At 40.2% G+C, this 23,389-nt stretch overlaps 1 protein-coding gene across 6 annotated transcripts in view; it reads left to right on the top strand.

Annotated features, from left to right (window-relative positions):
• The window catches only part of RSF1 (remodeling and spacing factor 1), a 122,570-nt gene that overhangs the window by 87,502 nt on the left and 11,679 nt on the right, over positions 1-23,389 (top strand). For all 6 annotated transcript variants that reach the window (XM_070425685.1, XM_070425684.1, XM_070425686.1 and 3 more), the window contains 7 exons: positions 3,084-3,188; positions 4,305-4,384; positions 14,015-14,069; positions 15,481-15,590; positions 17,222-17,289; positions 18,444-18,651; positions 20,259-20,476. In XM_070425685.1, coding sequence (XP_070281786.1) covers positions 3,084-3,188; positions 4,305-4,384; positions 14,015-14,069; positions 15,481-15,590; positions 17,222-17,289; positions 18,444-18,651; positions 20,259-20,476 — 844 coding nt within the window. The remainder of the gene's footprint in view (positions 1-3,083; positions 3,189-4,304; positions 4,385-14,014; positions 14,070-15,480; positions 15,591-17,221; positions 17,290-18,443; positions 18,652-20,258; positions 20,477-23,389) is intronic.

Below are 23,389 nucleotides of genomic sequence, written 5' to 3'. Positions count from 1 at the left end.
ATCTGTTAGTCATACAACTGAAGTATTGAATTCTGGTATTGGCAGCAAATGGTGATACACTGAAGAAGGGGGAGGATACTTTTTCACTTTTAAATCACTGCACATGTATACACATTCCACCCTCCTCCCTTCACCCACCATAGTATATGTTAGCAATTCAGAAATTACTTTACATATATACTGGGTTTGAACAAGTGAATGAAGTGTAGATAATAGGAGCAAGTTTTCTCATTGTCAACAAAAGTAGTTACAGATGAACAAGGCTGAAGGCTAGAATAAACTCTATGGTGCTGGATTAGAGCTGGAGATATTAATATAAACTTATACTTATTTCAGTATAGACATGTGTGCATATGGATTGCTATACATATATGTATTTCCTAGCTCTGTTCTCTGAGACAATTTAGAAGCAGTGATAACCATTAGCAGTGAGCACTCAGCATTCAAATTTTGGTTTCTAAATACCATTTTCCATTAAAGGAACCAGGGTTTTTGGGAGAAATGGCTAATTCTTAGGCTCGGGTAGAGAAAATAGAAGATACTAGTGACCCAGTGCATGGATTCATGCACATTGAAAGGAAATTAATTAGAAGGTGGCCTGCGGGGTGGGACTGGGCAAGACATGCCCTGGAGCCAACCTCTTGCGGTTCCTCCCCAGCCGGCCACACCTGGGGTGACGCCATGGCTCAAAGGGCGTCTGCGGAATGAGCAGGGTCGCTCCGGCAGGTGGGGTCCCTTGGTTTGGCCTGCGGGAATCGGGACGAAACCGGCCTCCGACATCCTCTGAGGGGTCCCCGAATGCAAGAGGGCACTCTGCAAAGTTGCTGTCATACAGGGTGTGGAACACAAACGCAAGTGTGCAGTAAACCAGATTCAGTGTAACAGTGCCTCAGCAACAACATAACCCACGGCCAAAGGTGGGATTGCACAACCCCGCGAGGAATTGGGTTCCCTCCTCTCTGGTTTTGGGGTGTGTCACCTGAGAACTGCCGCTGCCAAGTCACTGCAGCTCGGTAGCTCCTATGTTGGCAGCCCCTGGTGGTCAGGGCGCGTCATAGCGACCGGTCGGATGGTCAGACACTTAGCATATTAGCCTTTTATATAAATAGATAAATGTGTGGAGTATCCTATAGTGCTGGGAAGTAAGGAAATGCTTAAAAAAAAAGATGCACCCCTAGCTGGTTTGGCTCAGTGGACAGAGCGTCAGCCTGTGGGTTCAGTTCTGGTCAAGTGCACATGCCTGGGTTGTGGGCTTGATCCTCAGTAGGGGGCGTGCAGGAAGCAGCCAGTCAATGATTCTCTCTCATCATTGATGTTTCTCTCTCTCACTCTCTCTCTCTATCTCTCTCCCCCTCTCTGAAATCAATAAAAATATATTAAAAAAAAAAAAAAGATGCAAATGACACAGCCAACCTGGAGCTCCCAGTGTGTCCATAGCTAGAACAATTTGAATTTGACAAGTAGTAATTTTATATTATAACCCAAAGAATAAAATAAATATTCATTAGTTCACCTTGATATAAATACATAATTGAATAAACGAGTAAATGTGGGATAAGGGGCATAATTTCTTTACAGAAGAATTCCAAATAACAAATGTAGAAGGCATGAGGAAAATAGAGAATCACCATTAGAACACCACAGTAGTAACTATTGTAAGCAAGTACTAAAACTTGTGGGTGAAACCTGAAGGAAAAACAGGATATTTGCGTAGCTTCAACATATTATTCATTGCTGTGTACGTTTTATCTTCTATCGACAAATTCTTTGATAACTCCTTCTTCTAGATCAGCGGTTCTCAACCTGTGGGTCACGACCCCTTTGGCAGTCGAATGACCCTTTCACAGGGGTCGCCTAAGACCATCCAGCATATCAGATATTTACATTACGATTCATATCAGTAGCAACATTACAGTTATGAAGTAGCAACAAAAATGATTTTATGGTTGGGTCACAACATGAGGTACTGTATTTAAAGGGCCAGAAGGTTGAGAACCACTACTCTAGATAATGGAGCTTAATTCCCCTCCCCTTGAGTATGGGCTGGGCTTATCACTTCTAATGAGACTAAAGTATGGAAAGTGAAAATTAGTAACTTCAAAGTAATGAAAACCAACTACTGGAACCAAGTGATCAAGGTTAATTATCACCAGTAATTAGTCAGATTGATATCATGTATCCCCAGATATGACACAGTGAGCAGGGCACTTCATCTTTGTGGGATTTTTCTCCAAAATCCATAACTTCAGTCTAATCAAGAGAAGGTATCAGACAAACCCAGGTTGAGGGGAGTCTACATAATATCTGACTAGTATTCTTCGAAGTATAAAGTCTGTTGTTGAGTTAATAATATTGTACTGATGTTGATTTCTTAGTTTTGGTAAATGTACCGTGATTATGTAAGATGTTAACAGTAGTGGAAGCTGAGTAAAGAGTTTATGGGAACTCTACTATCTTTGTAACTCTTCGGTAAATCTAAAAAAAAATTTAAAAATGAAAAGTTTTTTTTAAGTCAAATGTTCATAAATGTACCATTTTAAATTTTAGAGACTTGGTCATCTTAAATAACAAAAAAACATCAGTTTAAGACTTTGTATTTGAACATGATGATCCTAAGAATAGTTCCTTTCCCCTCTTCCTACAGTTCCTTCTACATTTAAATTTATATGATAAAGTGAACCATGAATGATTCTTACAGATTGCTAATTGAAATGCTACTTAAAGTAGATTTTTAAATTCCTATGTATGGTAGGGTAGTTTGTGATGCTTGTGCTTTATATAAACTCTTTTATAAAAAATTTATTGTTGCAGCCCTCATGGCACATTGGAAAAGAATTGTAACTCTAGTTCAGAAAGAACTTGCTACTTTTCACTTAATTTTATAGTTTACCATTTTCTTAATTTTTTATTTTTTATTATTTTTAATGGCATGTTAGATCCCTAATTATCAGAGCTTTTTTATTATGCAAATAAAGAGTATAGTATATTTCTTATTATAGTGCTAAGAAATATCTTTATTTTAACTCAAGTCACTGAATTTTAGTCATGGAGTTAGGTTGGTGTTAATATCTGGTTTATTTCAGATTCTTCTATGCGACTCTTGTGACAGTGGCTACCACACTGCCTGCCTTCGCCCTCCTCTGATGATCATCCCTGATGGAGAATGGTTCTGCCCCCCTTGCCAACATGTATGATCCAGCACACATCTCTTTTTCCAGTCTGTGGTTTTATAGTCAAATTAGTAATACTTCTTGACAGTTGCTAAACATTTTATATCTTCAAAACAATTTGTAAATATGGTTTACCTTTTGTTTAAATTTCTGTGAAATTAGAAACTATTGAAAAGGCTACCCTTTACTATTATCTCTTAGGTCTTCCCTTAATTTTTTTAAAAGTAATTCTCAGAAGATCTGTAATTTTTGTAAAATTATAGTCTCTCCTCCCCCTTCACATTTGTTAAAAGCACAAAGAGCCCCAAATTAAGATAATATACAAGCTAAGAAATAGTTTCTTCATATTATGTATCCCTTTGTGTCATCCTCCTTTTCATTTCTTTCTGCCTCCCTTTGTAAGTAGTTTTGTAGATGGTTTCATGAATTATATACCATTATGATGGTCTATGAATAGAAATATGGATTCTATTTATCTCTTATTTTGAATCAGGTGAATCATTTCTTTAAGTTGAAGAACAGGATATTTTTGTGCACTGTGCCCAAAGGGGGTCCTTTCTCTCACAAGCCCAGCCTCATTTTGGTTTAAAAATAATGGGCTGTATTGCATTTTTCAGTGAAGTGGACTTCTTTGGCTTCGCATAGCTTTATCAGTTAAAATTCTTCAGTTCTGTTCTGTCCCAGTAATCATGTGGCATGGTTTTGTAGAGTTTTTCTTTCTCTTGTTTAAAACTAGTGATTATTGGCACCATTATATTTCATTGTGCATATAACTCTCTCCCTTAAAAATGTTTTGAGATTTAAAAAAATTTTACATCACTATTATGTATACACGTTGAACCAAATGCTAGTTTAAACATTGATTTCTGCCCACAAGGAAGGCATGAATGTGTTTTCTGGCAAGGTTCTAAGTTTCTCTAATATGTGCTTTACATGAACGATACTGTGCTCATCTTCAGTTCAATGAATGTTGAGGGCACCACTTTATTTAATCAAACACGAGGACATATCAGTGTTTACCCATATGTGGCCCCTTATCAGCTCTCATAGCATAACTATCCACAAGTTAACATGCAAGTGACAAATGATTGTGGAAAGGTGTTAAAATTATGTTCATCTGTTTGGCTGTTTCAGAAACTACTGTGTGAGAAATTAGAGGAACAATTGCAGGATTTGGATGTTGCCTTAAAGAAGAAAGAGCGTGCTGAACGCAGGTATTGTCATATGTGTGTTAATATTTTACTTGGGAATTTGATGGCAGAATTGTCTTACAATATAGATCGATGTGTGTATCTAAAGCGGGATTGGCAAACTATCACCTGTGGGCCATCTCCGGCCTGCTTCTTGTTTTTGTATTGCCTACTAACTAAAGATGTCTGTATTGTTTCTAAATGATTGAAAAAAAGATCAAAACAACACTCATTTCATGACACCTGAAAATTATATATTCAGGTTTTATTGACCTTAAATAAAGTTTTATTGGAACACTGCCATGGTCATGTGTTATATATTGTCTGTGGCTGCTTGTGTACTACAGCAGAATAGTTTAGTAGTTGCAACACAGACCTTGTGGCCCACCAAGCCTAATTTGTTATCTCTCCTTTTACAGGAAAAGTTTGCCAAGCCCTGCTCTAAAATATTTATCAGAATCTTCTCTGAATAAATATTGGCCCAAGTGTTGTGGGGGATATGTACCTAAGTATGTAGTGAGTGCAAGAAAACTGTAAGAACTAGTGTTTGATTTAGTTTCCTGTGTCACGTCTTTGAGTGGGCAGGATTCACACAGGTGCAATAAAGAGCATTTAAATGCTGAACTGTGTCCCATCAACCAGAAAAGATGCTCCCTCTTCAGTGTGCCACTGCACTGTGATCTAAAGCATTTGAGAGGCTTGTTGGAGGAGATAAAGCTGGAAGTGAGCCTCATCTCTAAAAAGGAGCTCAGAATTAAGACAGCATGTTTCCATTTACATTTATTTGTTCCTTCTTTTATTAATTTGTTGCTAAACATACATTTAGACCTATTATGTACCAAACTGAAAAGAGGAGTAAGACAAAGCTCCCAATTAACCTGTGGCTCACCCTCTACCAGAATACAGACGTATGAGCCAGTGATGCATTTAAGTAGACAAATGGAGGTCTCTTCAGAGCAATACAAGAACACTGTGAAGGGGATTTGAGTTCGAGGGGTTGGGCTTATCAGGGATGTTCCTGGAAGATAACTTGGGATTATATAGGTGGGCATGCAGAGAAAGGACATGTTAGGCAAAGGGCACAAATGTGATTAAAGACAAAATATGAAAGTGAGAGTAGGAGACTTGTAGGAGATGAAGCTATAAAAGCAGATCGAGGCCAAATTGTGAACAGTATTGCATACCTGGTTATGGAATTTGAATTACAGTGGAACCTCGTTTCTTGAATTTGTTCCAGAAGGCTGTTCAAAAACCGAATCATTTTTTCCCATTAGAAATAATGTAAATTGAATTAATCCAATCAAGAGCCTCCAAATGATTCCCTGTTTTTTTATGTGTTTTTTTAAAATTCTTTATTGTTGAAAATATTACACATGTCCCTCTTTACTCCCATTGGCCCTCTCCCTCCTGCCCCTGCTCCCCCTCCCCGCCCTTCAGCACCCTGTTGTCTGTGTCCATGGGTTATGCATATATGCATACAAGGTCTTTGGTTGATTACCTCCCACCCACCCACCTCCCTTTGAGATTCTGTACTTTGTTCCATGCTTCCAAGTCTCTGGATTCACTCTGTTCATCAGTTTCTTTTTTACTTGATTCCACATATGAGTGCGATCATGTGATACTTGTCTTTCTCTGACTGACTTATTTCACTTAGCATGATACTCTCCATGTCTCTCCATGCTATCTCAAAGGGTAAGAGATTCTTCTTTTCTACTGCAGCATAGTATTCCATGGTATAAATGTGCCACAGCTTTTTTATCCACTCATCTACTGATGGGCACTTGGGCTGTTTCAAGATCTTAGCTATTGTAAATTGTGCTGCTATGAACATAAGGGTGCATACAACTTTTCTGACTGGTGCTCCGGGTTTCTTTGGATATGCAGAAGTGGGATTACTGGGTCAAATGGAAGTTCCGTTTTTAGTTTTTTGAGGAAACTCCATACTGTCTTCTACAGTGGCTGCACCAGCCTGCATTCCCACCAGCAGTGCACGAGGGTTCCTTGTTCTCCGCATCCTCGCCCATACCTGTCGTTTGTTGATTTGTTGATGATAGCCATTCTGACAGGTGTGAGATGGTACCTCATTGTCATTTTGATTTGCATCTCTCTGATGATCAGTGACTTTGAGCATTTTTTCATATGTCTCTTGGCCTTCTGTATGTCCTCTTTGAAGAAGTGTCTATTTAGGTCCTTTGCCCATTTTTTAATTGGGTTGTTTGTCTTCCTTTTGTTAAATTGTATGAGTTCCTTATATATTTTGGATATTAACCCTTTATCAGATACATAATTGCCAAATATGTTCTCCCATACAGTGGGCTCTCTTTTCGTTTTGTTGATGGTTTCTTTTGCTGTGCAGAAACTTTTTATTTTGATGTAGTCCCTGATTCCATTTTAACCCTTCTTATATACAGTATATGTTTATTGTACTGTTTAATCTATATAAATACTTTAAAAACAAAAAAGACATGAAATGTTAATGAAAATATAACATAAAGGAAAAGAAATGTACAGTAAAAAATAAAACTTAACAATAAGTATAAGTAGCAACAAAAGCAAAAATACAAAAATATTCACAACACAATATCCTGAGATTTTAACAGTGGTAACCTGACTCATATTCACACATTCTCTTTTTTGTCACCTGAAATGTGTGACTGATCATACAGGTATCAGCATGAAAGGGTTGTTAGGTTCAGAAGCAAATTGTTCGAAATGGGCGTCGTTTGAGAAACGAAGTTCCACTGTATTTTCTTTTTTAATTGTTTTATTGCTTAAAGTATTACAAAGAGTATTACATATGTCTCCTTTTTTTTCCACTGTATTTTCTGTAGGGAGTGGGGAAGCCATCAAAAGAGGGATACTCATAACCAGATTTTTATTTCAGGAAAAATTCCCTGGTAACAGTAAGAAGAGGGGATTAGAGTTGAGACTTTTGCGGTAGAGTCTGTGAGATCAGTAAGGCCTGAGCTAGGACAGTTATGATAATAAAGTGGAGATGTTGAAGAGAATTTTTAGAGGATTAATCAGGACTTGATGCCCATTTGTACAAAGTATAAGATAATCTAAGCAATGTTTCCTGATTGGTCTTATTACTTTCACTTGCTACCACTGTAACTTTTACCTGCTGTCACATAGTCTTCCCTTCTCACCCCCCTTAAAATTTAGCTTGCCTGAAGATCATTGCATAATCTCACTTCACTCTGTGCAAAGGCAAGCCTTAAAAATGAGTTCAGCCTCCAAATCCTGTTTTTTCTTTATTAATCTGTTTGAACTCTGTGGCTTATAATGGACGGTGCTTAGTTTAAATGGGTTGTCTAAATTTTTTGTATTTAGAAACTGTGTAACAGTCCTGTATAAAATTATCAGTGTTATTATGATGTGCAGAGTTGCTCCTGTTTTTATTTTTGGCACTGGAAAAGATCGACCTAAAGTTGCTTCAAATTAAATCATAATTGAAAATCAGATTGTCCCTGTGCCTTAGTCTTTTGGAAATCTGTCTGTCCTGAGAAATGAGCATTATTTTCATGTTCTGAAGCTGATTTGACTCGCAGTGTCAATAGCTAATAGTCTGACCCTTCCAAGAGCTTGGAAGAAAATGTATTATCTCTAAAAGGCAAAAAAGGTCAACCACTAAGAATTCGTCTACTATTCAAATTATATCTACATGTCGTTTGGAGGCCTATGATGGTGCTGACCTATGATGATGCTGTACTTCTTTTTTTTATTATTATTATTAAATCTTTATTGTTCAGATTATATTTGTTCCTCTTTTTTTTCCCCCCATAACTCCCCTCCTCCCAGTTCCCGCCCCACCCTCCGCCCTCACTCCCCACCCACTGTCCTCATCCATAGGTGCACGATTTTTGTCCAGTCTCTTCCCGCATCTCCCACTCCCCTTTCCCCCCCAAGAATAGTCAGTCCATTCCCTTTCTATGTCCCTGATTCATTATAATCACCAGTTCATTCTGTACATCAGATTATTTATTCACTTGAGTCTTAGATTCACTTGTTGATAGATGCATGTTTGTTGTTCACAATTTGTATCTTTACCTTTTTCTTCTTCCTCTTCTTAAAGGATACCTTTCAGCATTTAGTATAATACTGGTTTCGTGGTGATGAACTCCTTTAGCTTTTCCTTATCTGTGAAGCTCTTTATCTGACCTTCAATTCTGAATGATAACTTTGCTGGATAAAGTAATCTTGGTTGTAGGTTCTTGGTATTCATCACTTTGAATATTTCTTGGCCATTCTCTTCTGGCCTGCAAAGTTTCTGTTGAGAAATCAGCTGACAGTCGTATGGGTATTCCCTTGTAGGTAATTGAGTCTCTTTCTCTTGCTGCTTTTAAGATTCTCTCTTTGTCTTTTGCTCTTGGCATATTAATTATGATGTGTCTTGGTGTGGTCCTCTTTGGATTCCTTTTGTTTGGGGTTCTCTGCGCTTCTTGGACCTGTAAGTCCATTTCTTTCACCAGGTGGGGGAAGTTTTCTGTCATTATTTCTTCAAATAGGTTTTCAATATCTTGCTCTCTCATCTTCTGGTACCCCTATAATTCTGATGTTGGTGCGTTTGAAACTGTCCCAGAGGCTCCTTACACTATCTTCGTATTTTCAGATTCTTTTTTCATTTTGCTTTTCCGGTTGGGTGTTTTTTGCTTCTTCGCATTTCAAATCTTTGACTTGATTCTTGCACTCCTCTGGTCTGCTATTGGGTGTCTGTATAATATTCTTTATTTCAGTCAGTGTATGCTTAATTTCTAGTTGGTTCTTTATCACAACATCGAGGGTCTCATTAGATTTCGTGAGGCTCTCATCAAATTTATTGGCAGCTTCTAGCACATTGTTGAAAGCCCTCAAAAGTGCGTTTTTTAGCTCTATATCTTCCATTTCTGTCATGTTTTTTTGTCTCCGCATTTTTTATGCTTTCTTGGTGCACCCCCTTGTGGTCTTTGTGCGCAGTCTTGTTCTAGTTAAGCCTTGATTGTTGTAGTTAATAGTAGAGGGATTTGACCACCAGGCCGACTGGCTGTGAGAATCAGCTGTATCTGCAGCGGGAAAACTTCTGTCCTCTGGAGAGGTGCTAATCTAGCCTTTGCCTGAGGCTATCCAGCAAATGGCTCTGCTCAGGGCTTGGGCAGGACGGGATCAACAGGGCAGGCGGAGGGAGCGGTTATGGCTGCTCTCAGTCCCGTTCCCAGAGGCTCTGCTTCTCAGAACCCCAGCAACCGCTGCAAACCTCGGAGAGAAAGCTGCCTTCACATTCCAGCTGATGCCAGACAATCCCGCTTCTCCCGTTTGAGTCTGAGTCCCTAGAGACTCACCCGGATCTGGAGCTCAGAGTCTGAGAATCCCTCCTGATTGAAAACGACAACCGCGCCCTCGGCCACCAGCCAGCTTTGCGCGCGCACCTCCGCACCTTTGTATTTTCCACACTGCGCCTCCTCTGAGCCTCGGTATGCTGTTCTCTTTCCTTCTAGTTGAAGAGTCTCTCCTCAGCCAGCCTTCCTGTGGTTCTGGGTGATGTCCGTTCCGTCTTTTAGTTGTATTTCTGAAGTGGTTGTTTGCGGCAGCAATCTCCGGTGTTTACCAATGCCGCCATCTTGGTTTTCCCCTCGATGCTGTACTTCTATATATGGAAAAGGTGGTGAAACTTTTTTTAACATATATTTTTATTGATTTTAGAGAGGAAGGGAGGAGGGAGAGAGAGAGAGAAACATCAGTGATGAGAGAGAATCATTGATTGGCTGCCTCCTGCAATCCCCTCTCCCTCCGGCCACTGGGGAGCAAACCTGCAACCTGGGCATGTCCCCTTAACCAGAATCGAACCTGGGACTCTTCCGTCTACAGGCTGATCCTCTATCCACTGAGCCAAACTAGCTAGGGCAGTGGTAAAACTTTTTTGACTATTCCCTCACACACTGAAGGCCATACTGCTGCAATTAAGAAAACATGTTTTTTTAAGAAATATATTTTAATTTTAGAAATCTATGTTAAAATGTGCCACAGCATGTAATTACACTATTGATCTCCCATTTACCAGTTCTTTTGCTTTCTCTTTTAGTCTTGGTAATTTTTCTTAAATGTCATTCTTTAAGAGCACATCTATAATTACGGCTTTAGGTCACACACTAAATCCAGTATGAAACTGGATCACAGAAACGAGAGCAAGGTTATTGTTACAGGGAGACAAATCTGGCACAAGGCCAGTTAACTGAATTGTTGCTAATTGTCAGTTCTCCCCAATAAACTGGTTAACAAGGCTTTCATTATAGCCCCTGTTATACATGTATATGTATGAATCTTAGGGACTCTACATAGCAAAATATATGTTTCTAAAAGAAATAATATATTAACTATAAATTCCAAGTGGCTTCATTTGTTTTGACCGTGAACATTTTTATTCATCTTTTTTTTAGCTATGTAATAATTTCTGTAATACTCATCCTCACAACTTAAAGCCTTGTTTATTCTCTGTGTCATAGTATAAGAGCATCTTTCCCCTACTCATGCATTTATTCAAGATTTAACCAACATTTATTGAGCATCTACTTTATACCAGGCAATGTAATCAACATGAAGTATATTATGTGGTCTCTACCTTACAGAGCTCTATATAGTATGGTGGGAAAGAAGGATATGCCAATGAGTAATTAGTGACTAGCCAGCAACTGTCTAAAGAGATGGAGCTGTGATAGTCTGTGAAATCTGGTGTTTCAGAAGTCCATTCAACTGATTTATAAATGTCCCTTTCAGAACTTGGTGCCAGAAATTATTTGGGAATTCTCATAGTTCTATACTTCAGAGTTCTATACTATCAGTGCTTTGCTAGCAGAGAGTTGGACTTAATCAGGGTTGGAATTTTCCAGGTAATGTAACAGAGGGAAGGAGAGAAAGAGACAAGGAATTAAAAGTATATGCAAAGGAGTATTTATAATGATGGACTGTGGAGTCTAAGCCAGGTAAGGGGGAAAGTAAGGACACAGAGAGAGTGATGGACAGTAAAAAGAGGGTAGGGTCAATGGATAGAGATCCTACTGGAGTCAGGGAATTGTTGAAATTGGTGTACCAGAGGGAGTGAGCTGGAACATGAGCCAGTAGAAGTCAGAGAATAGGATCCCTGTATTGGAAATTTTAGATGGGGTGTGGTTATAGGTAATGATAAAGTCTGGGCTCAATATGATCATTGAGCCGGTGGTGAGGTGTATTGGTGGAAGATGTATCTTTCCATAGATTACTGAGCAAGAGAATGTTGTGATGAGAAACCATACCTACTTTCAATATCCTACTCAAGTATTTAAAGCCTTCACAAGTTTCTCAGCTCTTCAGACAAAATCTCTTTTTCATGTTTCCATTGTCCTTATTCATAATGGGTACCAGTTAGTTCTTAATATTTGTGAGAGCAAGAACTATGTCTTATTTACCTTTAGATTTTCAAGCCTGACACAAATCATGTGAATATGACTTTTTTCAATTAACTTAAGAAGAGAAATAATGGTCATGTGAAAGTAGAGATTTTGAGGTATAAAAGATGAAACTGATCGCAGTAAACTTGGTTAGTATAAGGACAAATGTGTCCAACATCCTATATAATAAAAGCCCAGCAACCGAAATGGAGGAATGTCCAGAAACCAGAACTACCGGCCCCTTGCCCCGGCCGGCCTCACCCCCCAGCGGGGACCCCCACCCTAATCCAGAGCCCCCATCAGGGCAGGCCAGCCAGCCCCCACCCGTGCACCAGGCCCCTATCCTATATAATAAAATGGGAATGACCAGAACGACAACTGTACCAGTCACTATGAGGCGCACTGACCACCACTTGGTCTTTTTCCCCGGCTGGCAGGCTCTGATCACCTGATGGCGAACAGGGAACTGGGGTTGGGTGGTGGGGGATGCGGGTGGTGCCAGGCCAACGCCTCTGCCCCGCTGATCGCGCCACATACACAGGGTGACCCACAGCAGGGGTGGGGCCAACGAGCGGGTGGGAACAGCCAAACCTCTCGGTCCCTTCCCCTGGCTGTGAGGCACCGATCACCCGATGGCAAACGAGAAACTGGGGGTGGGTGGTGGCAAAGGGCGGGGCTGGCTGCGGGCAGCCAGGAAAGATGGCCCTGATGGCAGGCCAGGCTTAGGGATCATACCTGCACACTAATTTCGTGCTCAGGGCCTCTAGTATTTTATAACAGAGAGCTCAAGTTCTGACTTACCCACTAAGCCTTCCCTCTTATTTTCAGCTGTTACTGTTCTTGCCTTTCATATTTCTATTAAGTTCACCATACACTGGCATGTATGTAAGAGCTCAGTTGTCCTTGGAGAATCAATTCAACTTTGGGAGAAACAGAGAAAGCACCAGTTGTATATAGCAATTTGTTATGTAAAATTTGTTGAATTAAAATCAATAAAACTTTGTTTCTTTGAAATGAAATTATGAAGATGTCATTAATTTTTAAATCCACACAAAGATATCTTCGTTGTAGCATCCTACAGTACACATCCATGTGGCTGCATTGCTTTTTGTCTTCTCTGTGAACAAGAAGTGAATGGTCTTAGTATCATTCACTGGGACCTTGATATAATTCTCTTACATAGAGTTATTTTTATAGTGATATTTATTATTGTGAGATTATAGCTGTGTCACCCATACAGTATTAATAAACTCCCAGCCTAACAAAGATCTAGTTTATTCAATCAAAGTTCGCTTTTTATCTAATAACTTTGTCAGTGAGTCACAGCATGACTCTTCACAATTTCTTTGTCTGTTTCAGTTACAGGGTTTATTTCACTGGTATAAATCACATTTTTTAAAATTTTATTTTTACTTATGATTGACATACAATATTATATTAATTTCAGGTATACAAGATTGTGATTCAGTATTGATATACCTTACAAAATGATAACCACAAAGTCTAATAACCATCAGTCACCATACCTAGTTATTGTGATGTTCTTGACTCTATTCCCTAAGCTATACATTACATCCCTTGGCTTGTTTTATAACTGAAAGTTTGTATTTTTTATTCCTTTCCCCTTTTCCATCCAACCTCCCACCCCCTTCTCTCTGTATAAGTCACTTCTAAAGCTACAATTTTCATGCCTTTAGGAAGTTTTGTGCTTCCTACACATATCAGTACTATAAGTTTTATAGATAACTAGCGGCCAGATGCATGAAGATTCGAGCAAGATTAGGCCTTCCTTCCCCTGGCTGCCAGCACCAGTTTCCCTCCGGCACCCAGGACCCGGGCTGCTTTGCTTTGGACGCTGCCGCCGCCCACCGGGGGCGTGCTCCGAGCCACGCCACGCGGCTGCTCGGAGCACACCCCCACCCCTGGTGTGTGTCGTGGATCAGAGCATGCCCCCACCCCTGGTGTGTGTGTGTGTCCGCTGGGGCTGGGGGCGGCAAGCAGTTCTCTCCCGCCCATCTGTGTGCAGCTCCTCCTGAGTGGTTGTGATGCAGCTTCCTCCGGCGGCCATGACACCTGGCTAATTTGCATATTACCTATTTATATAGAGAGAGATAGCCAACATGTTTGTAACGTAGCCTCTGCTGTTACTATAACATCATAATTTTAGTATTGTCTGTGTTAGTAATGTTTTCATAACACTTCTATTTTTAGCAAATCTAATTTTGCCTATGTGCTTGTTTTTCACTTTTTAAAGGAAAGAACGCTTGGTGTATGTGGGTATCAGTATTGAAAACATCATTCCTCCACAAGTAAGTTTCTGGCTTATAGTATTTTTAAAGAGAAAATGGCCATAATTGTTCTAAAATGTATCCCACTTTATGTAACATGAGTAGTTTTAATTATTAAAAATGAAAATTTAGGTCCTTAAAGAAATCACCCATAATCCCTCATGATTATGTACATGCAGATAGTCCGGAAATATTACATTCAAATGAAATTTATAGCTCACCCCTATGGAGCTTGTTGGGTGTTGTGTTTTGTTTTGTTTTTTAACCTAAATTGGTTAATTTGTTTTCAGCTTCTTTATCTGCTGTTTGTGTAAAGTGTCTAAAGATAGTTCAGGGAGAGCTGGTTTTTAATTCTAGTCTTTCGTGGTTATCAGAACCTTCAATTTGTGTTCTTATAGTTTGGTTTCTTTGAAGGGATTTCACTGTTTCGCATTCATTAGCTTAATTTGTAATTAAGAAGGAAATCTCATGAGTGAGAGTACATGTAACATGGATTTTATTTGAAATGAAGAAATTTTCTCAGTTCCATACAGATTTAATTAAATCACACACTTAAATAGCATGTCTTGGTTAGTTATTTTTCTTCAGCACCGTGCCCCTTTCTTCTAAATCCATTATTTCATTTTTTCAGCTTATCTAATTATTTGTTTAAAAATGTATTGACGGAAAAACATCATGATTTTATATATATATATATACATATATATATATATATATATATATATATATATACATACATATATATATATATATATATATATTGTTGTTGTTGATTTTACAGAGAGGAAGGGAGAGGGATAAGAGTTAGAAACATGGATTAGCTGACTCCTGCATGCCCCCCTCTGGAGATTGAGCCCACAACCCAGGCATGTGCCCTTGATCAGAATTGAACCCAGGACCCTCCAGTCCATGGGTCGAGGCTCTAGCCACTGAGCCAAACCGGTTAGGCATCATGATTTTTTTTTTAATTGTCTAAAGTTTTACATATGTCTCCTTTTTCCCCATCATGATTATTTTTAAAAGAGGTCATTATAAACTCACAAAAACATAAGAATTTTAATGCAGAAGTGCTTTTTAAAAAAATATTCTTATTGATTTTTTTTTTTTAAAGAGAGAGAGAGAGATTGATGGCTGCCTCCTGCACACCCCGCAGTGGGGATCGAGCCTGCAACTCTGGCATGTGCTCTGACCGGGAATTGAACTAGCTGACTTGGTGCACAGGACGATGCCCAGTCATCTGAACCACACTGGCCAGGACCAGAAGTGTTTCTTTTGATCATCACTATTTTTTTAATCTGTACATAGTGTTGCCATGTTCATTCAGTTTTGGGGGGATCATCTTTTTCAAACCTTTCACATGTGCTGCCTAGATAATCCCAAGGAACTTTGTTCTGTCCTGAGTAATAAAATGTATTTATTTTCATAAAACCAGGAGCCAGATTTTTCTGAAGATCATGAAGAAAAGAAAAAGGATTCAAAAAAATCCAAAGCAAACTTGCTTGAAAGAAGATCAACAAGAACACGGAAATGTATAAGTTATAGGTATGAAATACATGGAATTAGTTATAATGAAAGAATTTTTTTTTTTTTTTTTTTTTTTTTTTAAATATATTTTATTGATTTTTTACTGAGAGGAAGGGAGAGGGACAGAGAGTCAGAATCATCAATGAGAGAGAAACACCGATCAGCTGCCTCCTGCACACTCCCCACTGGGGATGTGCCCACAACCAAGGTACATGCCCCTGACCGGAATCGAACCTGGGACCTTTCAGTCCGCAGGCTGACGCTCTATCCACTGAGCCAAACCGGTCAGGGCAGTATAATGAAAGAATTTTTAAAAAATTTTTTTTTATTGATTTCAGAGAGGAAGAGTGAGAGAGATAGAAACATTAATGATGAGAGAGAATCATTGATTGGTTGCCTCTTGCACACTCCACACAGGATCAAGCCTGCAACCCAGGCATGTGCCCTGACACGGAATTGAACTATGACCTCCTGGTTCATAGGTTGATGCTCAACCACTGAGCCACACTGGCCAGGTGAAATAATTTTGTGTGTGTGCGTGAAAATCCTCACTTGAGGATATTTTTTCCATTGAGTTTTAGAGAGAGTAGAAGGGAGGGAGAGAAACAAAAGAGAAACATCAATGTGAGAGAGACACATTAATTGGTTGCCTTCCACACTGGCCCTGACCAGGGCTGGGAATTAAACCTGCAACCCAGGTACATGCCCTTGACTGGGTATCGAACCTGACACAATGTGGTGCTCAAGCCATCCCGCTAGCCATTGAGCAACATCAGCCAGGGCCAGAATGGAATATCTCATTTTAATTAATTAAAATGTTTTAGGCAATTCACTTTATCTTTGTGCTTACCTCAGTTTTAAAGTGAAAGGAGTTTTGCATATGATGAATTCTTAGGAATCATCCAGTCTTGGTCCTCTTCTTTAAGTTGAAAACAGCCCTTGTGAGATGAACTATATTTTCATAGTTCTAAAATTCTGACTGTATATGAATTTTAGTAATAATAATATAACCTTCAATAGCAATAATAATGTCATCCTTGAACTTAGTATTATTTCTGGACACTAATTTTGTTAACTTTGCCGAGTGATTTGTATCATTAGGGTTTGGCAAACTGGCTTGTGGGCCAAATCCAGCTCACTGCCAGTTTTTGTATAGCCAATGCCTTGGGGGTGATTTTTACAATTATAAATGATTGAGAAAAGAACCAAAAGAAGAACATTCTATGAAAATTACATGACATTCAAATCACAGTGTCCATAAATAAAGTTATTTGGGAACACAGCCACACAATTCACTTGTACTGTCTGTGGCTGTTTTTGTACTGAACAGTGACTTGAATGGTTACAACAGAGACTGTGGGCTAGAAAGCATGGAATATTTTCTATCTGGCTTTTTACAAAAATATTTACTGCTGCCTGGTGCAGATGATCTTTGAAAGTAAAAGCAACAATTTATGTATTAGATACTGATTTACAAAACCCAATTTTACAAAAGAAATGGAGGCTAGTCGGAGTGAGAGGATGTAGTCCAAGTCACACAGTCTCAAAGTGGACAAGCGCAGTTTCATATTCAGGCCTTTTTCACTTCCAAGGCAACCCTCCTGACACACTTGTGTCAGGCTGTAACGTGATTGTTGTATGTATTTTAGATTTGATGAGTTTGATGAAGCAATTGATGAAGCTATAGAAGATGATATCAAAGAGGCTGATGGAGGAGGTATGTGTTTGTTTATCATTCTCTCTTTTTCATATAACTCCAGCTAATAAAATAACTGAAATGCCCTGGTTAGAGCAGTGAGCTTTTTTTTTTTTTCTCCCCACTGTTTATCATGATTACTGCTGATGTGTTAACAGTCTGAGATTCAAAATAATCTGTGGACACAGTGTCAGTGTGTAGACTCGGATCTTACTACTTATTTAAAAGTTTTGTTTTATAATCTGATGTAAAATAAAAATGTTTCTCAATAGATTATAAATTTACTTCTGCTTCCAAATGGAAAACCCAGTGAAACTTCCCTGTTTTCTTTCTATTTTTAGATCAGTCCTGCTACAAAGTATCAAAAATTATGGATATTTGACTCTAAATATATTTCTCTAAATTAACCTTATAAAAATCAGTTTATTAATTTCATACTCTTTAATATATGACATTAATGTAGTATAATGTAAAGGTAATTTCATTTAAGAGCTACATAGCAAAATACCAGTGCTCCAGTGTGGAACATGGTGGTTTCCATTTAGTTATTATGAAAACCGGAAGGGGTTCATGATACATAGGCTGTTTGTAGGGGAACTGAAGAAATCACTAGCTTTTCCAAAGACGTGTGCCTACTTACACCTTTGCTGCTGAATTCTCACTTTTTCAGTCCTGCAAACACTGTTAATTTTTTTAAAAATTGATTGGCCTCTTTCTAATGCCATGTCCAAAAGACAACTTTCAAGAAGAGAGTCTTGAGTCACTGCTAATAGGTATGAAGTTTCTTTTTGGGGTGATGAAATGCTTTGAAATTATTTAGTGGTGACAGTTGTATAACTTTGACTATACTAAGAACCTCTGACATATACACTTTAAAGAGTGAATATTATGGTATAGGAATTACATCAAAATGTAAGAAAAAGATGTTTTCTACAAGGTGAACTTCTATTTAGTAGGACAAACGAATGCCAACACTTGATGAAAGCTCTGTCAGCTGCAGTCGTGAGAAAAGGGCAGATTTGTAGGAAGAAAATAAATCAAGTAAAGAGCTGCTAAGCACAAATAAGAACAGTCTCGTATTATGAGTCTAGATTAAAGGGAAACTTTTAATAAATGTACAGTTGTCCCTCTTCCTCTCTCCCTCTCTTCCCCTCAACTCCCACCCCTGAATTCAGGAGTTGGCCGAGGAAAAGATATCTCCACCATCACGGGTCACCGTGGGAAAGATATCTCCACTATTTTGGATGAAGAACGAAAGGAGAATAAACGACCCCAGAGGGCTGCTGCTGCTCGCCGGAAGAAACGCCGGCGATTAAATGATCTGGACAGTGACAGCAACCTGGATGAAGAAGAGAGTGAGGATGAGTTCAAGATCAGTGATGGGTACGTGGTCTGCCAGCTGACCCCAGCCCCTAGATTCAGGCTTAAACGGTGGTAACAGAGAAGCTGGCCACGCTGTGGCAGGGCTTTTGTGTTTTGTGCACACAGACAATCTCTTTTTATGTTCAGAATATTTAACACAGATTTATGAACAGTCTTGGTTCTTTTCTTTTTCTTTTTAGTTCTCACCTGAGGATATTTTTTCCATTGATTTCTAGAAAGAATGGAAAGGGAAGAAAGAGGGAGAGAGAGAAACATCAACATGAGAAAGACACATCATTAGTTGCCTCCCACAAGCTTAATGAAATTTGCATGACTAATTGGGCAGTTTGGGATGAGAAGCAGGATGAAGAAAGAAGTTCTAATCAGAGAAATCACATAAAACCCCATGGAATATTGAGGAAATTCCTGGTGTGTCAGCAAAAATGTGGGAAAGCAGTAGAGTGTGCGCTGCTGGAGATGTGGCCAAGAGGTGAAAAGGAAACAGATGACGGAGTGTTTTATTTGTCAGGCACAGGACTCTGTGAAGATGATGAAAACCCACCAAAGGGTTTTAAACACCAGATGAATAAGAGGTTTACATTTCAGAAAGATTTATCCTGGTATTCTTTTGGAGGATGTATTGAAGGGAAATGATCTAGAGATTACAGAGGCAATTTGGAGAATTGCTATAGTAGTTCAGGTACAAGATGATTTGAGATATTATCTTTGAGAGGTGGACTCAAGGAATTACTAAATGATTAGATATGAGAAATAGAGGGAGGAAATTAGGATAAATACCAGATTTCTGGTTTGAGTCCCTAGGTGGGTGATAGTATCAAATACCAGGCTCGGGGACTGAAGAGAGAGAAGTAGGTTAGAAAATAATGAGTTTGCTTTTGGAGGTGTTGAATTTAAGGCACATGGGGGACATCTCAAGAGGCCAAAGCAATGTATGCATGAAAATCAACATCAATGCATCTTCATAACTCCCCCTAAGCCAGCGGTTCTCAACCTGTGGGTCGAAACCTCTTTGGCAGTCGAACGACCCTTTCACAGGGGTCGCCTAAGACCATCGGAAAACACATATATAATTACATATTGTTTTTGTGATTAATCACTATGCTTTAATTATGTTCAATTTGTAACAATGAAATTGGGGATCACCACAACATGAGGAACTGTATTAAAGGGTCGTGGCATTAGGAAGGTTGAGAACCACTGCCCTAGCAGATCATTTCTTCATTTTAGGGAAGTTGATACAAGTATTCAGATGTTACATTAAACATTATTTTATGATTTGCTGGACTTGTTAGAACTTGAACTCAGAACTACGGGTTCACAGTTTTTTTGTTTTTGGAGGGGGATTTTAAATATTTTTTATCGATTTCAGGAAGAGGAAGGGAGAGGGAGAGGGAGAGAGAAACATCAATGATAATAAAGAATTATTAATCAGCTGCCTCCTGCACCCATACTGAGGATGGAGCCCACAACCCAGGCATGTACCCTGACCGGGAGTGGAACTGTGACCTTCTGGTTCATAGGTCGACGCTCAGCCACTGAGCTGTGCCAGCCGGGCTGGGATCACAATTTAAAGTACCATCATAATTCATCTGGTTTCTCTTGGACAGATCTCAAGATGAGTTTGTTGTATCTGATGAAAACCCAGATGAAAGTGAAGAAGACCCACCATCTAATGATGACAGTGACACTGATTTCTGTAGCCGAAGACTAAGACGTCATCCCTCCCGGCCAATGAGGCAAAGCAGGCGTTTGCGGAGAAAAACCCCAAAGAAAAATTATTCTGACGACGATGAAGAGGAGTCTGATGAGAATAGTAGAGACTCTGGTAAAAATTATTTGTATCTACATCACACCAACTTAATAAATTCTTGTGATTTCTGGAGCTAAGAATTTTTAAAATAAAAGTCCTTTCAATTGTAACATAAGCTTTCTGATAAAACTTTGAGTTATATTATTATGACTCACTAGGAACTAAATTTTTCATAAAAAGCACATTCTAAGAAAATACATACAGATGAATGTGTTAACGTCATACTAAATTCATTTTAGGATTGTGATGAATCCTTGTGGTGCCAAATGTTCCCATGCCTAGTCTTTATCTTCATAGTGTTTCTTGGAAATAATTGTCAGTAAGCCGAGAACCAGATATCTAGCTATTGGAGAGAGAAGGATCACCAATTATTTCTAATGTTTAGATCACAATTGGTGATTCATTAGTTTTTATAAATTCGCAGTGGTTGATGGTATAGCTTGTTCTTATCCCTATTAACAGTAATTGGAGGAACGGCAGCCAAAAGAACAGATACAGTGTTTTGTGGAATTGGCAGATGGGTAGCTGTCATGTTACTGAGGAAGTAGCACAAACGAGTATTATATCCTTGACTTGCCAGGCTTGTGGAGTTTTTATTTTGTTTATCTTTTTTTCTAAACTTTTTTGCTAAATGGAGACATCATGCCCCTTTATCAGTGCTTATTTCCTAAGAACAGGACATTTTCTTACATGACCACAGTACAATTACCAAAATCAGAAATTTTATATTGGTGCTAGAGGCCCGGTACACGCATTCGTGCACGGGTGGGGTCCCTCAGTCTGGCCAGGGATCGGGGCGATTGAGGCCGTCTCACCCAGTCCTGATAGGGGCTGATCGAGGCCAGCTGGCCAGGGGGAGGGGCTGTGGAAGGTTGGCCAGCTGCGGGAGGTTGGCTATAGGAGCGCACTGACCACCAGGGGGCAGCTCCTGTGTTGAGAGGCTGCCCCCTGGTGGTCAGTGCACATCATGGTTACTGGTTGACCGGTTTTTCGGTCGACTGGTCGTAACTGTCGCTTAGGCTTTTATATATATAGACTAGAGGCCCGGTGCACGAATTCGTGCACAGGTGGGTTCCATCAGCCTGGCCGGCGATTGGGGCCATCTCGCCCGGTCCAGGGGGAGGGACCACGGGAGGGTGACCAGCTGACCGAGGGGGAGGGACCACAGGAGGTTGGCTGGCTGACCGGCGGGGGGAGGGACCGTGGGCGTTTGGCAGGCCACGGGAGGTTGGCTGTGGGAGTGCACTGACCACCAGGGGGCACCTCCTTCGTTGAGCGTCTGCCCCCTGGTGGTCAGTGCACATCATTGCGACTGGTCATAACGGTCACTTAGGCTTTTATATATATAGATGTACTTGTGGATTCTTATTTTAGTCATTGGATATAACATTATCATCAATATTTAGGCTCAACTTGTCCCAGGTTTGGCCAGCGGGAACAGCTTCAAATTGTTGGCTAGCTATTTTGAAATGTTTGAAGTCCATTAGAGAACAAGGCTAAATGTGATAATTCAGTGGAAAAATATTAGCACTCCTGAAATACTGTTCACATAGTGCGATAGCCTGACTGGTTTATTGATTCAAGGTGACAAGAACAGTGCTATTTAGCAGTGCTTTGAGAGTTTAAGTAGATTTATGTATTTTGCAGGTTTTAATTCCATGTAGAAAACGGAAAAAATATAACTCCAATTTTGTAATTCTTTGATAGATTCATCACTTTTTTGCTATTAGAGAACTTATGTAAAGTTGTTACTGTACCCATATAGCTACATTTGTGAAGTTTGGCATAAAAGCCCCAAAGATTTACTCATCTAATCTAATAAAAGAGAAACATGCAAATTGACCGTACCTCCGCTACACTCGACCCATAAGTCACACCCACCAGCCGATCAGGAGCGAATATGCAAATTAACCCAACTAAGATGGCGACAGCCTCAGAGCTGGAGTGAGCAGGAGGCTTGGATTGCCCCCAGTGATGGAGGACGCCAAGCTTCCTGCCTGCCCTGCCGGCCCTGAGCTCTGCTCAAGGCAACAAAGTTTCAATTATAGAAGCTAAATAAATCCCAGATACCCGCTTCCAGCTGGCGTGGCCTCTGCTCAAGGAAGGTCTGAGAGCCTAGGTTGCCAGGGGCAACCCAGGCTTCCAGGACCTGGGCTCCACTTAAGGCTACAAAGTTTCAATTATAGAAGATAAATAAATCCTAGATACCTGCTTCCAGCCTGCGGCCCTGGCCAGCCTGAAAACAGCCATCAACCCCTCACCCAGGCTGGCCAGGCACCCCAGCAGGACCCCCCCACCCTGAAGGGGCTTTGGCCAGCCTAAAAATGGCCCTCAGCCCCTCACCCAGGCTAGCCAGGCACCCCATTGGGACCCCCACCCTGATCCAGGACACCCTTTAGGGCAAACCAGCCAGCCCCCACCCATGCACCAGGCCTCTATCCTATATAATAAAAGGGTAATATGCATATTGACCCTAACAGCAGAACGACTGGGAATGACTGGTCACTATGACACACCCTGACCACCAGGGGGCAGGCTCTCAATGCAGGAGCTGCCCCCTGGTGGTCAGTGCACTCCCACAGGGGGAGCTCTGCTCAGCCACAAGCCAGGCTGATGGTTGCCAGCACAGCGGTGGTGGTGGGAGCCTTTCCCACTGGCAAGTGGACATCCCCCGAGGGCTCCTGGGCTGCCAGACGGATGTCTGACTGCCAGCTTAGTCCCAATCCCCCAGGGAGCAGGCCTAAGCCAGCAGGTGGACATCCCCTGAGGGGTCCCAGACTGCGAGAGAGCACAGGCCGGGCTGAGGGACCCCCCTGAGTGCACAAATTTTTGTGAAACGGGCCTCTAGTTAATAAGAAAATAAGAGACTTAAAGTTATTATTCATTTAAAAATTGTTTAAAATGAACTCTTCTTGGTAGCTTTGCATT

Source organism: Myotis yumanensis, unplaced genomic scaffold, assembly GCF_028538775.1.
Source record: "Myotis yumanensis isolate MYYU_CA2020_CCGP unplaced genomic scaffold, mMyoYum1.0.hap1 SCAF_10, whole genome shotgun sequence".
Lineage (NCBI taxonomy): Eukaryota > Metazoa > Chordata > Mammalia > Chiroptera > Vespertilionidae > Myotis > Myotis yumanensis.
The sequence above is the reverse complement of the archived record's forward strand: the minus strand, read 5'-3'. Positions and strand labels throughout refer to the sequence as shown.